Here is a 15,919-nt window from a genome sequence, read left to right as displayed (position 1 = left end):
GTCTTACATTTAGGTCTTTAAACCATTTTGAGTTTATTTTTGTATGTAGTGTGAAGAAATGTACTAATTTCATTGTTTTACATGTAGTTGTCCAGTTTTCCCAGGACCACTTATTGAAGAGACTGTTTTTCCTTCATTGTATATTCTTGCCTCTTTTTTCATAGATTAATTGGCCACATGTGAGTTTATTTCTGCACTCTCTATTCTGTTACATTGATATATGTCTCTGTTTCTGTACCAATACCACACCATTTTGATTACTATAGCTTTGTAGTATAGTCTGAAGTCTGGGACAGTTATATCTTCAGCTTTGTTCTTTTTTCTCAGGATTGCTTTGTCTTTGGGTGTTTTGTGGTTTCATATAAATTTTAGGGTTATTTGTTGCAGTTCTGTGAAAAATGTCCTGGTTATTTTGATAGGGATTGCATTAAATCTGTAGATTGTTTTGGGTCGTATGGCCATTTTAACAATATTAATTCTTCTAATCTAAGAGCATGGGATATCTTTCCATTTCTTTGAATTATCTTCAATTTCCTTCATCAACTTTTTATAGTTTTCAGAGTATAGGTATTTCACCTCCTTGGTTGAATTTATTCCTAGTGTTTTTTTGATGTGATTATAAATGGAATTTTTTTTTACTTTATCTTTCTGTTAGTTCACTATTAATGTATAGAAACAGAACAGATTTCTGTATATTAATTTTTATCCTGCTACCTTGCTGAATTCATTTCATTTTTTCCCTATTTTTTGTAAGATAAAAAGAATAATGGTAACCCTCCAGGACTTTTTCGTTTTTAATGAAAGTATATTGACACTTTAGTTAGTCTCATCTGAAAATTTGTCAGTTTTATCCATTTGTTTTACTCATTTATTGTGTAAATCTTCAGTTGATATTTTGTTTTATCATTACCTAAAGGCAAACAAGTATTTATTTCAACATTTTTACTTTTCAGAATATTTTTCTCAGCATTTGGGCGAGTATGAGAATGTACTAACAGCACTTGAAGATTTAAATCTTTCCATCCTGAAGGCAATGGGAAAAACAAAAAAAGTAAGGAAATTTGATTATTATCTATAAAATCTCTTCAAAATATCTTTCTCTTGAAAATCATAACTAGTTCCTAATATATCATGGAAGTACAGATTTGTTTTAATCACTGATAATTTATTTTTTTGATATAAATGAGCTTTTTTATTCATTCACAATACAATTACAAAAAACTTACCAGATTCTAGATACTGTGCTTCATGCTAAGGATACAAAGAGCTGTTCAAATGGCTCTTATTCTGATGGGGAGATAAGTGTGTAAACAAGTGATTACAACATAGCACAACAGAGAGAATTACAAGATAGAATACCTTACTCGTGCTGCAGGAGATGACATCTAAGCAATTTCAATTAAAAGAAATAGTTATAGCTAGGCCAAGGAGAACCAGATACAAGTAACATCAGGTACAAATGCCCTCTTTCAGGAGGGACACAGGGCATTCTAGGAATTGAAGATGTCCAATAAGGCTAAAATACAGAAAATCCAAGAGTGGCAATGTGTGAGGTAAAACTGGTGTTGTAGGGAGGGGTCACATCTTTCACAATGTTGCTGGTAAACCTAAAGATTTAGACTTGTATCCTTAATGCAAATAAATTAGCCATTTTAAGCAGAGGTATGACAACTCATGTAGTCTTTTGAAAAGACTGTGTAAGAATTAGCTTGGGATTAGGGTGGAGAATGTGGAAGAACAGAATTAAGAAGATGAGTAGGAGGCTAGTTCACTAATCCAGCTGAGAGATGTTGGTAGTTTGGCAGTACTGGCAGAACAAATGGAGAAACGTAAGTGAATTGCACATATATTTGAGATCACGTCAATAGAATTTGGAGAAGGATTGAATATGCGGACTGGGAGGGAAGGAATTTTCAAGAATGAATCTTAGTTTTCAGTTTGTGTTCCTGGACAGTGGCACTATCTAGACAGAGAATGCTAAAAGAGGGCCAAGTTTAATGAGATAAGATCATAAGTTATATTTTAGACACATTGGGTCTAAACTACATTTGAGACATCTAAGGAAAGTCAAATAAACCATTGGATACATAGGTCTAGACCTGAGAAATGAAGTCTAGACTGGAGGTATACAATATGTGAACTGTTAGTGCTTAGGCAAGAACTTGAGTGATATGTCATCTGAAGAGAGACTATAAAGTAAAGAGAAGAGGGAACCTAACACTGAGCTTTAAGGAACTTCAGCTCTGATGGTGAATAGAGGGGAAAGAGCTAGCAAGCGTGTCTGAAATGGAATGGGAAGAAAGGTGGGAAGAAAGACAGGAGAGTATAGTGTCCAAAGTTGAAGAAGAGAGTTTCATGAAGTAGGAGGTGGACAATAGTGTTGACTTCTATGAAGAAGTCAAGAGAGATGAGAATTAAGATTTCCACTATCAGTAAGTCAAAAAAGACATTTTAGCACATAGAGTGCATAACAAGAAATTTAAAAAATTAAAGAATATACAGAATTTCTGGATAAAGACACCACAAATTAACACATACAACTCTTGAAGCTCCATGAAAAAGACTGAAATTAGATATTTTAATGGGGAAATTTATAGCAGCAAAATTTGGAAACTGAAAAGCAAATGGACAACCAATAGTTGATAGAAGACCTGAGATATTTGACTGCTTGGCCTGGACTGAGCAAAAGGAGAAAACCACCAACTTGATTTGTAGAAAGGCTCAGGAATTGGTGGCACTAGTTGTCACTGGGAAACAAGGGGAATAGTAAGGCTAAAACAAGGTGACCTATTAGAAATCTGAGTAGGAAGCAGTTAGATTCCCCCGATCCCCTGTTCTTCTCTACCCAGCTAAGCAACTGTGTCTTTATCAATCCAGGTAGAAAACATACCCTTGTTCTCTGAAAAGGTAAAAGAGAGCCCTGAGGTGGCGTCAGTCATAGCTGAGGGATTAAATAAAAGTTTATATACTGCATGAAAAGACATCCAGCTCTTTTCCGTAACTTAACTCCGAGTGTGGCAACCAGACATATATCCTCCTGGCAGAAAGGAAGAGGTTGTCTCTGAGAAGTCTAACCAATACAAGAGAAAAGACCTATGAATCCTCCAGTGATGGAGCTTGGCCTGATCTCTCCTCCCATTGTGTAATCAGCTTGTTTGTACCCCATCCTTAAATATGCAGTCAGCCAAGTGCCATCAAGCTTCTTACAGGAAAGAAAGAGACCAAAACAAACTGAAAAAGAAGAAGGAGGGAGGGAGAGACTAAGACAGCGTTCTATGCAGGAAGATGAAAACTTCAAGGTAATGTCCTCAACCTCTTCCAAGAGATAAGAGAAGATATAGCATCCATGAAGCAAGAATAGTATGACAAACAGTGGGCAACCAGAAAATAAGAAAGTGCTTTTGGAAATTTAAACAAGAGAGCAGAAATAAAGACTTAACAGAATTTTGGAAAATAAAGTTTAAAAAGTCTGCCAAAAAGTAAAGCAAAATAGTAGATGAAAAAATGGAATGTCAGTCTAGGATCTCCTATATCCAAACAACAAATTTCAGAAAAAGAAAACAGGAAAAAGAAATCTAAATACATTTTCTCTTGACCTCTTCAGGAACATTTGGAAACTGTATAAAATTTTATCCCTTGGGACCTTCTCTCCAGAAATGGTAATTTTTAAAACCTCTGCTTGATATGGCTGGCTTCTCTTTGTTTAGATCTTATCTTAAATACAATGTTCTCATAAAGGTCTTCTCTGATCATCTTGTCTAAGAGAGGCTGTCTTTTTAGAGTAACTCATTTGTTCCTTGCTGGCAATTATCAGCATGAGTAACTATATATTTTTTTGTTTATTTGCTGTCTATAAGGAGGGAGAAAGGCAGTGTCTTTTTTGAATACGCAGAGTCTAGCAATTGAAATGAACCTGACAATTAAAATGAACTCAATAAAAAATTATTGATTGGCTAAATAATTGATGAAATAGATATTCATACAGCTCCAAAGGCTAAATAATTTTGTGCCTAAAAGAAAAATTGTTCCTAAGTTCATTTAGGAAGCTTTCAAATTTCTACTTAATCAAGGATAAGCTCTTTGATTAAAAAAAAAAAGAAAGAAAATCAGAAATAGTCAAAAATAAAATTAGAAAGGTTACTTGCATGGTATCTCAAAATGAGTGAAACACAGGAGTTTTGACATTTTTCAAACCACTGTTAAACTGACATTTTCTCCATACTGTCTAGCACAAAGAACCCTTCTGACTGAGAAATCCAGTATTTCTCTTTTGAGAGTCCTTATATATTTTTACCCAGATGAAAAGTCCTGTCTCAGTAGGAAGGGCTGACTGTTCTAGGTTTTTAAGAAAAATAAAATGCAAGCCATTTGTGGTCTATCTTCACTGGCAATACATTTGTCTGCTGTGTGAGAGAATGGACAAAATGGGTTCCAGCTGCTTAACTTAAATTCCAGGAGGTAACTCAGGACAGATATAATCTGTTAACATTATTTTCCCTTCCTCCTCCTCCTCCTTTAACCCCAGCCCTTTGATAGATCCTTAAACAGTTACCTGGATTATTTTACTTTGCTTATTTTTCTGGAACAAGCACCACAGGTCAAGTTTCAAATGGTCTTGAAAGCTTTGAAGGTAGCTAAAACCAGAACTTCCTGAATTTGAATTACACACACACACACACACACACACACACACGCAAATTGGATTTGTTAATTTGTTTTTCTTCTTTCTATAATGGGGTGATAAGTAACTTATACCATCAGTATGTGATGTGCTTGTAATCTCAAAGCACATGTAGAATTCTGATGCTTAAGCTAAAATTTAAATGGGGTATCCTTAAGGCTTATTAGTAAGGCTTAAAAGGAGATTATCATAAGCTAAAATGAAGAATGGTGTTCTTAAAATAATTATTTAGGGTGTGATGGTCACGTTGCTGAATGAAGCTGCATCTATATAAAAAATGCATATATATACTATTTAGTTTTCTCCTAAAAGTTATTTTTCAAATAAGCACATCCTCCAATACATCAATGATTATAAGAAAAAATAGACTTGAGTCCTAGCATTGCTGAGCATCTGTCTCTCCCTTGCTTCTTATATCTGCCTTTGGGATCCAAGTTGTTTGTCTCCCTGGCATCTGTAGATGTCTTCATTTCAACCTTTCTATCTCTTCTCTATCCCTATTTCCTTATATTTAGCATATGGGCCTCCCAGGGCTCCGTAATTCTTTCACTAGTTAAAAATTATAATCATTTCATTTATGAGAAGTCTTATTATAAAGAAAAGAAGAAATAGCAATAGGTCTCAGAATTCCTATCTGGGTAAAACATCATTAATTACTATTTTTATATTGGATTTATCCTTATAAATTTCCCTTATTTCAGGCAAAGTATAGGTGCTGAAATACTACCATGTATGGAATAGTGAAACCCTCTTAAGCTCATGGAAGAAACACCCTCTTAGGCTTATAGAAGTCAGGCACTTTCATTCTTCATTATAGTTCCATTACAATCCTTTTAAGTATGCATTAAAAATAAAATGAAAAATATATTCTTAGACTTCAGAGCAACCATAGGAAAACATTTTCCAAAAAGCTTATTTGACATCCCATTTACTCTTTAAAGTGATCTTTCGTGTAATGTGTTTAGGGATGGGAGACAGAGACTCAGGGCATGGAAAATAGGAGAGAAATGTCTTGAGGTTGCAAATTTGGCTCTATAGCAGAGAAGCCCTCTGTTAGGCCTAAGCCTTAGAATCTCTTTCAAACTTGGCCAGACTTTTGCCCAGCCTGACAAAGGGGAATCCCAGGTCCTTGGAAAGCCTGCTTCATTAAGTCATGGATGACAGAGTCTGCTAGGAGACCCAGGTCTCCTGAAGGAGTCTGAAGTATTTGCTGACTTATAAAGTGAGAATCCTGGGCAGAGGAACTTGCCATCTCTGTCTGGGGAAGGAGGGAGCAGAACTGAGATCACCTGACCCAGCTCATGTGAGTATGACTTTTGGGGTAATTTAAAGGTGAGATTACGGGTAGGGTACAGACCATGGGGTGGGTGATTAGTTCAAGCAAAGAACATCAACAAAGTGGTAGTTAGGAAGGTAAGGGACAGAAGCTCACAGTGAAGTCAGAGCAGGCTCAGAACTTGGATTGGCACCCACTTGGCAACCGTATCATTAGTTTTTTCTATTGCCGCAGCCCTGCCAAATTACCTGACCACTGACTGACATCTCTGAGCCAAGTTACCAAAGTCCAATGTGTCTTCTTTCCTATTAGTTTAAGGCTAGAGTAGCTTTGACCAAAAAGGGAATGAGAATTAACAATAAGTTCCAGCTAACATTTATATAGTGCCTTAGAGTTTTCAACATCCTTTAATACACATTATTTCATTTATTTTTTGTAATATCCTAGTGAGGAATGTTAGGCAAATGAAAATAGACTTATTTCAAAAATGTGGAAACTGAGTCACAAAGTGCTTAGTTGATTTATTAATAAAATAAATTTAGTGAGATTTAAGCCAAGTGATTTTCATTTGAAATTTTTTGAGGTTTATGTGACTCCATATTGAACGTATTACAAACATGTAATTCTAAGTTGTATCATGGCACAAAAAATTTCTGTTGTTAGATAAATTTGCTCTTTGAAACGATTAAACTCTTCAGAATTTGGCTGTGGATCAGCAAAGGCTGGAGACTTCCAGCTTCTCTGATAAAGTTACTTTCAATTTTGAAAGTGAACAAATAGGTGTCCAGAGCCTAGGGTAATATATGAAAGAAGTATGTAAGAAATTATAGACAGAAGTAGATGATAATTAAATGCTAAAATAATTAAATGCTAAAATCAAAAGATGAATGGTACATATGCAACATTCTAGACAAGGAAGTTCATACATTTTAAAATACATAGTCTAATGTCATCAGAGAAATAGATGTAGCTTTAATTGGAAAACAAGGGAAGTTACATGCCATATTTAGCTTTTTACTTGGAGAATAAATATATCCAAAAGAAAAGCTAATATACCTGAGACCAATAAGCAAAAATATTGGTGGCCCTCTGATCTCTGGGTAGATTTATAAAGGATCCAATAGCATCCAAGTAGAAGTCCAACTGATTTTTTTCCAAATAGCCACCTAACTATTTCAACGCTTTTCATTCTTTGTCTACTCACTTAAAATACCACATTTACCATTTGCTGTATACATATTTATACTTGAGTCTGTGTCCAAGCTAAATGTCCTGTTCCACTGATAAAACTGTATATTCTAATTTTATTAACACATTGAATTCTTGCTTGAATACTTGGGTATATTTGGAAATGTGAAAGTACAAGTCTACCCTGGTTGTTATTCTTCACCAAAGAATTGTCTTTTTTTGGTTTGTTTTGCCATTATATAAGTTTTATATTGTTTTTTCCAATTCTAAGGAAAAATTCCATGAGAATTTTTATTGGATTTGCATTCCTTTTGTAAAGTGATTTTGAGAGATTGTCATCTTATGCCTTCCTGTGCAGGTACATATATATTTCTTCATTTATCCAAGCTTCCTTTTAGGTCTCATTAAATGTTTTGATACTTCATATAGTTTCAAAACTTGTCTTGTTCAGTCAACTTATAGATATTCTATATTTTTGTCGCTTTTATAAATGGTCTGCCTCTCCATATTCCTACCTTTATATTGGTGGTATATTGGAAAATGATTGATTTTTTTGTATATAAATTTGGTAACTAGGTTAGCTACTATCTTGAGTAGCTGCTCCATCTGTGACAGTCTATTTATCTTCATTAACTGATATTACAGGCTTGAACACTGAGATCCATTGCCATTTAGTGAAAGGACCAACCTATCTCATCTGTCTTCCAGAGAAATCTAACCAGTCGCTACATTGTCTTGAGCTTTCTGGCTCACTGTATCCCATTTTTCTAATCTGAACTTTAAAGCTTCACTTTATGCCTATTGTTATTATGTAAAGTTTCAAAATCTTCTTCAGTGCCACAAGGCCATAATAAGTTGTGACTCTACATGTAAAATCTTATATCTTAGTGGAACAAGATAATTTCCCCGATTATAAAATAAAGCTTTAAAATGGTTTCACAAAATACTACAAATACAAACTTGTAGAAAGCATAAATAGATTCTTTATATTTTTATTGGAAGAGGAAAAACAAATAATAAAACCGTGAACAAATAACATATTTAATTAACTGATAATGCATTAATATAGGCTATGAATAAACGATGTTCAAAAACAATAGTCAGATAAAACTTCAGTGGGTGGAGGTGAGACTTAAGCAAGAAGGTGAGAATGGGCAGGACTTTAATAGAGAAAGAAGCTAGAAGAGCCTGCAGGTCTTTGACCTTTTAAGTAGGCAGTTTTGGAGCCTGGTTCTGCCAAAGGCCTTCATTCATGTCCACAAGAGGCTATGGTTTATCAGTGGATAGGGTCTGGTTATGTTGACTGCAGTTTGTTACATTTTACCTTATTTACTGTTTCCTGAATGAGTGTGTAAGCAGCAAGCAGTGATCTTGCATATAATCTTGAGTTGAGAGGACTTGAAAAAAACAACTTAACAAATTCCTAGAACTGTGATAGTTAGAGGCTCCAGGTAAATCTCTGGTGTAACCCAACGCCATAGGGATCCTTATAAATAATCCCTTCTTTTTCATGATCATTTTTTATTTTTAGACAATCCTACCAATCCTTTCAACTCTACTCCCTTTCCTTCACCAAACCAGAAAAAAGATATGGTGAGAAATTATTGTATTTTGTGTCATGTACTTCTTATAGTTTTGGAGCTGTTTATTTCCTTCATGGGAATCTTTTAAAATTTATCTTTATTAAATCGCTGACAGGAACACTTATGTTCTTAATAGAAGTTGGGAGTTAATTTTCAGCTTAACGAAGTAATGAGTACAAAGTGTACTACTTTATTTAAACAGAAAAGGAGGTTTGCTTAAGGATATATCTCTGAACTACAGTTGCCTTCATGAAGTAATAACCCTATTTCTGAGGAACTGATCTTTGTAATGTTCAAGGCTCATGACCACATAGTGTTGTATGATGTCCCCTTTGGAATGATTTATTTAGTGATCTGACAGTTGTGTACTAGCACATGGCCTGTAGCTCTAATGGCCCTATAGGGCTGTAGCATGGTCTGAGATCTCTGGTGTGGTTCAAAAGTGACACACTCTTAGAGTTTCTTTGAACATGGACAGTATTCAGTTTTAATTTCTGTTATAGATCATATTCACTTTTCAAGACATTCACTAGCCCTGTAAGTGGCTTGACTTCTGACAGTATGGGAAGGAGTTTGTTTTCATTAATTTTACACATATGTGTCTGAATACTAGCTGTGTATTTTACTCTGTGAGATTGAATGTCTATTCAGGCAATCTCTTAGCTTTTCTTTTTAAACCAGAATAATAATAATAAAGCTAACATTTATTGAGCAATTACAACTTACCAAAGACTTTGCCAACACTTTTAGTTTAGTATCTTATTTAATTCTAATATTTTATTAGGTAGGTTCTGCTTTGTTCCTATAGTGAATAAAGAAACTGAGGAAAAAAGTGTTAGGTCATACAGCTAAGATGTAGACAGTAATCTCAAAACTGATGCCCTATGAATTTCTTCATAGCTTTTTTGGTTTGAATCTACCATGGTTTCTAGTCAATTTCTTGAAAAGATGACAAAAAACCATGATTGGTTAGAGAGAAAAGAAAAAATATTTTAGGACTTGTTAGTTATAACAGTTATCTACTGCTGTGTAACAAATTTTTTCCCTAAATTACCAGTTATTTCATGCAGTTTTTGAGGGTCAGGAATTCAGGAGTTGCTTAACTGGGTGATTCTGACTCAGAGCTTATAGTCAAGATTTGAGTAAGAGACTGCAGTCATCTGCAGGAGCTTGAGGAACTGCTTCTGAACATCTGTTGGCATATTCAGAGGGAATAGAGAGTCAGTCATGTAGCTTTAGTTCCTCATCATGTGAGCCTCTCCTTAGTGCAGCTCATATGACACGGCAGCTGGCTTTCTCCACAGCAAGACCCAAAAAGAGGAAAAGACAAAGACAGGCAAAAAGACATACAGAGAGAGATTAAGATGAGAGAGAGACTATGATTATAATATAACCTTGGCAGTAACATCCTATCACTTCTACCACATTCTGTTCATTAGGAGCAAGTCATTAAATCTAACCCTCCTCAAGGGGAGGAGAATTAAACTCCACTTATTCAAGGGAAATGTATCATAGAGTATGTGTACATATCTTTAAAACCACTGTAATAGTTCACTTTTAACTGTGTTTGTGTGTGTTGAGATGGAGTGGTGAAAGGGAATCTTTACCTGGTTTTTTTTCTCTATTAATATTTGCCTCCATTAAAAGAAACCAAATAGATTTTTTAAAACCGACATACATGTCCATTCCTCGTCTTAGTTGAGTATTAATAATGCTGAAAGATAGTGAGAATCAATTATGTTTTTAGAACTGTGCCTCAAGCCACATATACAAATGTATGTATGATGAAATAGGTATCAAAAGAGCCAAAACATGCATAACAAGAGAGGAAATACATGTTTATGTGTTTGAATTAATATTAAAGATGACTAGTCTAAAATAAGCTTTTAAGGAAGTATTTCATAAGTACCAGCTTTCAAAGAGTGTTTCAGTTTTTTTTAATAACTGAAAATCCATGACTTTTAGGAATGACTCCATTCAGTCACTCATTCAGCAGAAATGCTGTGCTAGGAAGTGGAAAGGAATCTAAGTTTTATCACACAATGTCCTCAAGAGGCTTACCATAGAGTAGAATGGGTAATGCAGGACTGTTGTAATGCAAAACTTTGAACAGATTTGATAAGAATGGTTCAAACCATGTGGTAAGAATAGAAAATAGGAATGCATCTCTTTGTCCAGCTAATCTGGAAAGTTACCAAGGAGTAAATGGCATTTCAGCTGAACTTCAAAGAACAGAAATCTCTGTCTATGGGTAGAGATTGCTGGAGTAATAGTGGGAATGGAATTCACTTTCAGGAAAACAAATAACATAAGCACATGTGTGAGAAACAGTGTATTTTCATGGAAATACAGGGAATCATGCATGCTTGAAGCATAAGGCTATTTTGGTTGCTAGTGGGTGTTCAGGCTGAAAGGCAAACTGGTTGGAAATTTAGTTTAATTGTTAAGCAGTGGAGGGATATTGAAAATTTAACTGAGGGAATATTCAGTACAGTGGAGGTCAATTAAGAGAGCTCTTACTTCTCTCATATATATTTATTTGGTTTCCCAGCTGTAACCTCTAAATTCAGGATAATATTTACTCCAGTCATAGTACTGATTTTTATTCTTTTAAAGAAAAGTTACTGTCCATTCTGCAATTTTGTGCATATTTATGTGTCTGTGAATTTAGGTGATTTTTATGAATTCTACAAATTTTTCAACAAGAATTACATATCCACACGGAAAAAATATAATGCAACTATTTTTTAAAATAACTATTTTTAAAAAGTGTTATTCTCGATCTGATTATTTTTTTCGTTGTTAACAGTCAAAATGAATTAAGACAAGGTTGCCAGCACTGTTTTCCTATTTGGATATATTTTTGTGTGCTCCAAAAGTAGTGGATAAAGACCAAGAATTTTTGGCTTACAACAGCAAAGTTATGCAAAATGTTCAGAAAATATTTATGTGAGGATTTTTCTTTCTTTTCTCAGGAATATCAAAATATGTAAGTGATCATTCTTTCTTCCTCACATGGTCATATCATTTTTCTGTATTACTCTGAAAATCAGTATCTCAATTACATGAAATGTGGGTAGGTGAGGGAGTAACTCACAGGTATTATCTCTATTAAAGCAGAGAAATGCATTTTGACTTGCCTTATGATTCAGTCAAATATGGGCAATAATAACAATCTTATTGTAGTAAACATGTGTTAGCATCATGACTTCTATCTTAAGAAAAACATTATATCACTAAATATCACACCTATCAAATTTTCTTTGTAATATATACAATATTTAAAATGACATTATAGCAATAAAAATATATTTTAAATGAAAAAAATCACCCATATGACTAACACTCAAATGAAAGGGTTAATTTCAAATTTGTGTCCCCTTCAGTTCTTTGTCACCTTCCACTCTTTCTTTTATCCCCTGTGGTAGAATCAATCACCTAGTCCCAATGATTTAATCTCTTTAATATTGTTCACATCCTCCTCTCTCAACCCACTCTCTGGACCATGCTCGGCAGAGTTGCCATGATTCTAACTGGAATTATTTGCCACAGACACCAAATTCATTATTCTGTTCCCAATGTTGTCTTTAGGTCATGCTCCATCCTGCAGGATGAGAAATCTTTCTAAAAAATAAGACTTTCCCTCATTTGCCTAAAACTTTGCAATGGCTCTCCACTGCTCTCAGGAAAAAATCCAGACTCTTTGCCCAGGGCACACAAGACTTGGCCTTCTTGTCCATCTGGCACTGCTGTTCATCTTTCCAGTCCCACCTTTAGCCAGTCCTATGTGATTTCTGTCCCAACCATACTCAGCCATTTACTATCTTGAAGCATCTTACAGTGCTAGGGCTAGTTAAGCCACTCAGTAACATTTTTTGAAATATATTAGATCACAGGAAAGGCTGTGCTGCAGGTCACTGCTGATCTTGTATCAGGTGGAAGGGAAGAGGGGATCAGTGACTGCAATACAGTTCTTGTCAAGCTGAGCGGCAAAGTGACTGTTCATTCCAAGGAACCAGGGAAAACGTGAGGAGGGAGCAGATTCACAAAATTTCCACCAAAAATTGTTTCTAAAATTTGGAATGTTTAGCTGCCCAGGGCAGCAACATACTGTTTCTGAATTTACCAAAATGTGAAGTGAGAACTGCCTGTCTCTAGCCTGCCTGTGTTCCATTGGTGCCAGAGACATTCAGGGCTCCCTGGCAAGGGGCCAGAGACATTTTGTAGCCAGCTGGAGAGGACTGAAAAAAAGAAAAGGATTAGCAGTTTTAATTTTAGTGCTCATACAGTTTGTATTTTATAAAGGATGCCTTTTTTTTTTTAATTAAGTCAACATCAAGTTTTCTCGTGGTTGGATTTTTTTCCTTAGTCCATTATGTTGAACTTGCCTTTAAAACAGTTTTTTCTATGACACATCTTCAGTTCATGATCTTCTGTTCTGATATTTGAGAGCTATAACCAAGATTATAATGTGGCAGAACAGGGTAGGTGCAGGTGAGTAATATTTTTAGAGTTTCTTAGAAACAGAAGCCTCATTTTCATGCTCATAAAAAGCAAGGAGGAAAAAGAGACATATAGCATAAATTTCCTATAAAGTACATTGATAACATATTTAGTTATATGTTTCTTAACAGTTCTAAACACTTTTTTCCCACATAAATATTTTTAATAATGATGAAGTAAAATGAGCTTGTTTCTGGGAGAATTTCAGTCTGGTGAATGCATAGAAGTGCATGTATATCCCTGAGTGCCAGGCCAAACTGCTACTTATGGGTAGAGACACACATGAGTATGTGCAGGTACAAATGTCTGTCAATAACAGAATTATCAAAATCCAACAGAAATTAATTCATAACAATATAGGAGAATAACTGAAAAGGAAGCACAACTCTTAGTCAGCCATCTCTTCATTTATGTGATCAAAACAGATCATTTGCAGTGATAGATTATATACTCCTACAACCCCCTTGGAAGTACAAAGGATATAAATATCTTCAGGAGCAGAATCCAATGCCTCTGAATCCTAGAGAGAAAACAGGAAAAGTAGCTTCAACAATAGGAAACACAGACTTCTTTTGAAAAGCAATAAGCAAACAAACAAACAAACAAAGGGTGTGGTGCGAAGGGCATAAGGATGCTTTCTCAATCCAATTTAATAAGCACACTAGGAGCACCTACTACATTCAAGGTGTAACCAGGTCTTAAGCACCAAGAAGATTGTAATAGGAAACAAAAGTTACCCAAGAGTGATGATAACAAGAACACTTTTATTAATAACTATTCTACTATCTTGATCATTGTGTTACCAGATTTTTTCGGCTGATAGAAAAAGTGATTGTTGATCTAATAAAGAGAAACAGTAGGAAATTTTGTAATCCCCCTTCCCTGTGCCGCAAAGTATTAATGCAAAATAGTCAACTCTTCAGCCTCTTTGCAAAGATGAGACTACTGTGAGGATGGACCTGTGGCCATAGGAAAAGGGCAGTAACTGGAAGGAGCTGTTTTCTTCCTTTCATTCTTACTCTCCACTCCCTTTTACATTTTCTCATGCATATCAGAGTCACAAGTAAAGCTCAATGAGCTGATTATCGGTAAAAGAATAATTCGTCCAAGTTACTCATTTTAGACAAACCATTATGTAGAAAGTCCATATTTTATGTAGCCTAAGAGAAATTTTGAAAATGAGTCTTAAAGAATTAACAGGTAGAAAGTAGCAATAAATGTCCCCTACTTCAATTTCAAGCTAAATTCTTGGCAACTCTTTCTCTTCTGTTCCCAAAATCTTCATGGAGATTGTTTGAGGAGGAGTTAGGATGCAAAGTCACTACCACTCCTATTTGCAATTCCGAAATCCATAAAGTTCTGCAAACTGAATGCTTTGGCTTTCTTTTTCTTGTTGTTTGTTGTTGATGCTGTTTGATAAGTTTAGCACCTAAATTCACTTGGTAGCAAAACCTATTTTAATATTCAGTATTGTGCTGCAAAAATATCAATATAGTCATTGGGTGCTGGGTGCTGCCCCAGACCCTGATAAGGATATTATATGATACATGGTATATACTATTACCTTTCTAGATTCTGAAAATTTCTGAATTTTGAAACACATTTGGCCCTGATAGTTTCAGTAAAAGATCGAGTTGAGATGGCTATATCATTGTATATGGTATGGTAATAGATTTCCTAATTAGTCTTTCAGACCACCAGACTGTATATTTCAGCAATGCTGAAATGCAATACTATCTTACATTAGAAACAAACTACCAATTCTTTGAGAAACTCATTGCATTTCAAGAGCAGCATAACACATCATGAATAGGCAAATTGAAAACTGACCCCTGGGGCGATGGGGTAAGCATGGATGGATCTATTAACCTTTCAAAAATGACACCCTTATGAGACTGGACTAATTATGTTTGTGGCAGGTGTACTGGCATGTAATGAATTAAGAATGCTTTCACTTGTAGGCTTAATTTACTAAGAGGAATCAGGAGCTACCTTCTGAAAGTCACTGATGACAGATCACTTAGATGGCTTTGAGCATAATCAATTGGTCTAAAGAATAATTCCTTTTATATTGCTACAAGATGAGATTAATTATTGCTTCTTTACAAGTTTTTTATCCTCTGTAGTATTCTGGAGGAACTTTTCTACTTATAACCTGTATCTTCTTAGGAGGTAAAGAATGTGACCTCAAAATTGTGTCTTACATCTGGAAAGTCTCTTTAATCAAACTACAATTAAGAAAAGCCCATAATCACACACCTAACTATGGAGCTGCATTTTAAGCAGATGAAAAAGCTAACTGCTAAGCCTTAGAGCTCTCAATGAGAATAAGTTCAGATAGAAAGGAAGTCAAGATCTCACACCAAGGCCCTGTATGCTCTCTCTTCCCCTCTTCCACCCACCACCACTCAGGGCCCCAAATCCGAATTTAAAAATATAGCCTTGTAGGACCACTTATAAATTGATACCAATAGTTCCTCATTCACTGAAATCAGACACTATATTAACAATTAGGGACCTGCATAATCACAGAACCCTGAAAAATGAAAAAAAAATAATATTTGGGTCCACCAAGGGTGAATATTCCCAGAAGGTCTAAAACTTCATTAGTAACTGCAGCTCCTAAGGAGTTCTTCTCAGCCATGCCAAGATGACTGAACCCAGATTACTGCTTGGACTATACTCCCT

At 35.1% G+C, this 15,919-nt stretch overlaps 1 protein-coding gene across 2 annotated transcripts in view; it reads left to right on the top strand.

Moving 5' to 3' along the window:
* Positions 1-15,919, top strand: part of NECAB1 (N-terminal EF-hand calcium binding protein 1) — a 267,113-nt gene that overhangs the window by 155,913 nt on the left and 95,281 nt on the right. For both annotated transcript variants that reach the window (XM_067711804.1, XM_067711803.1), the window contains exon 5: positions 954-1,051. In XM_067711804.1, coding sequence (XP_067567905.1) covers positions 954-1,051 — 98 coding nt within the window. The remainder of the gene's footprint in view (positions 1-953; positions 1,052-15,919) is intronic.

The sequence above is a fragment of the Pseudorca crassidens genome, chromosome 17 (assembly GCF_039906515.1).
Source record: "Pseudorca crassidens isolate mPseCra1 chromosome 17, mPseCra1.hap1, whole genome shotgun sequence".
In the NCBI taxonomy this organism is placed as follows: Eukaryota; Metazoa; Chordata; class Mammalia; order Artiodactyla; family Delphinidae; genus Pseudorca; species Pseudorca crassidens.
This window is presented reverse-complemented; position numbering and strand designations above follow the sequence as displayed.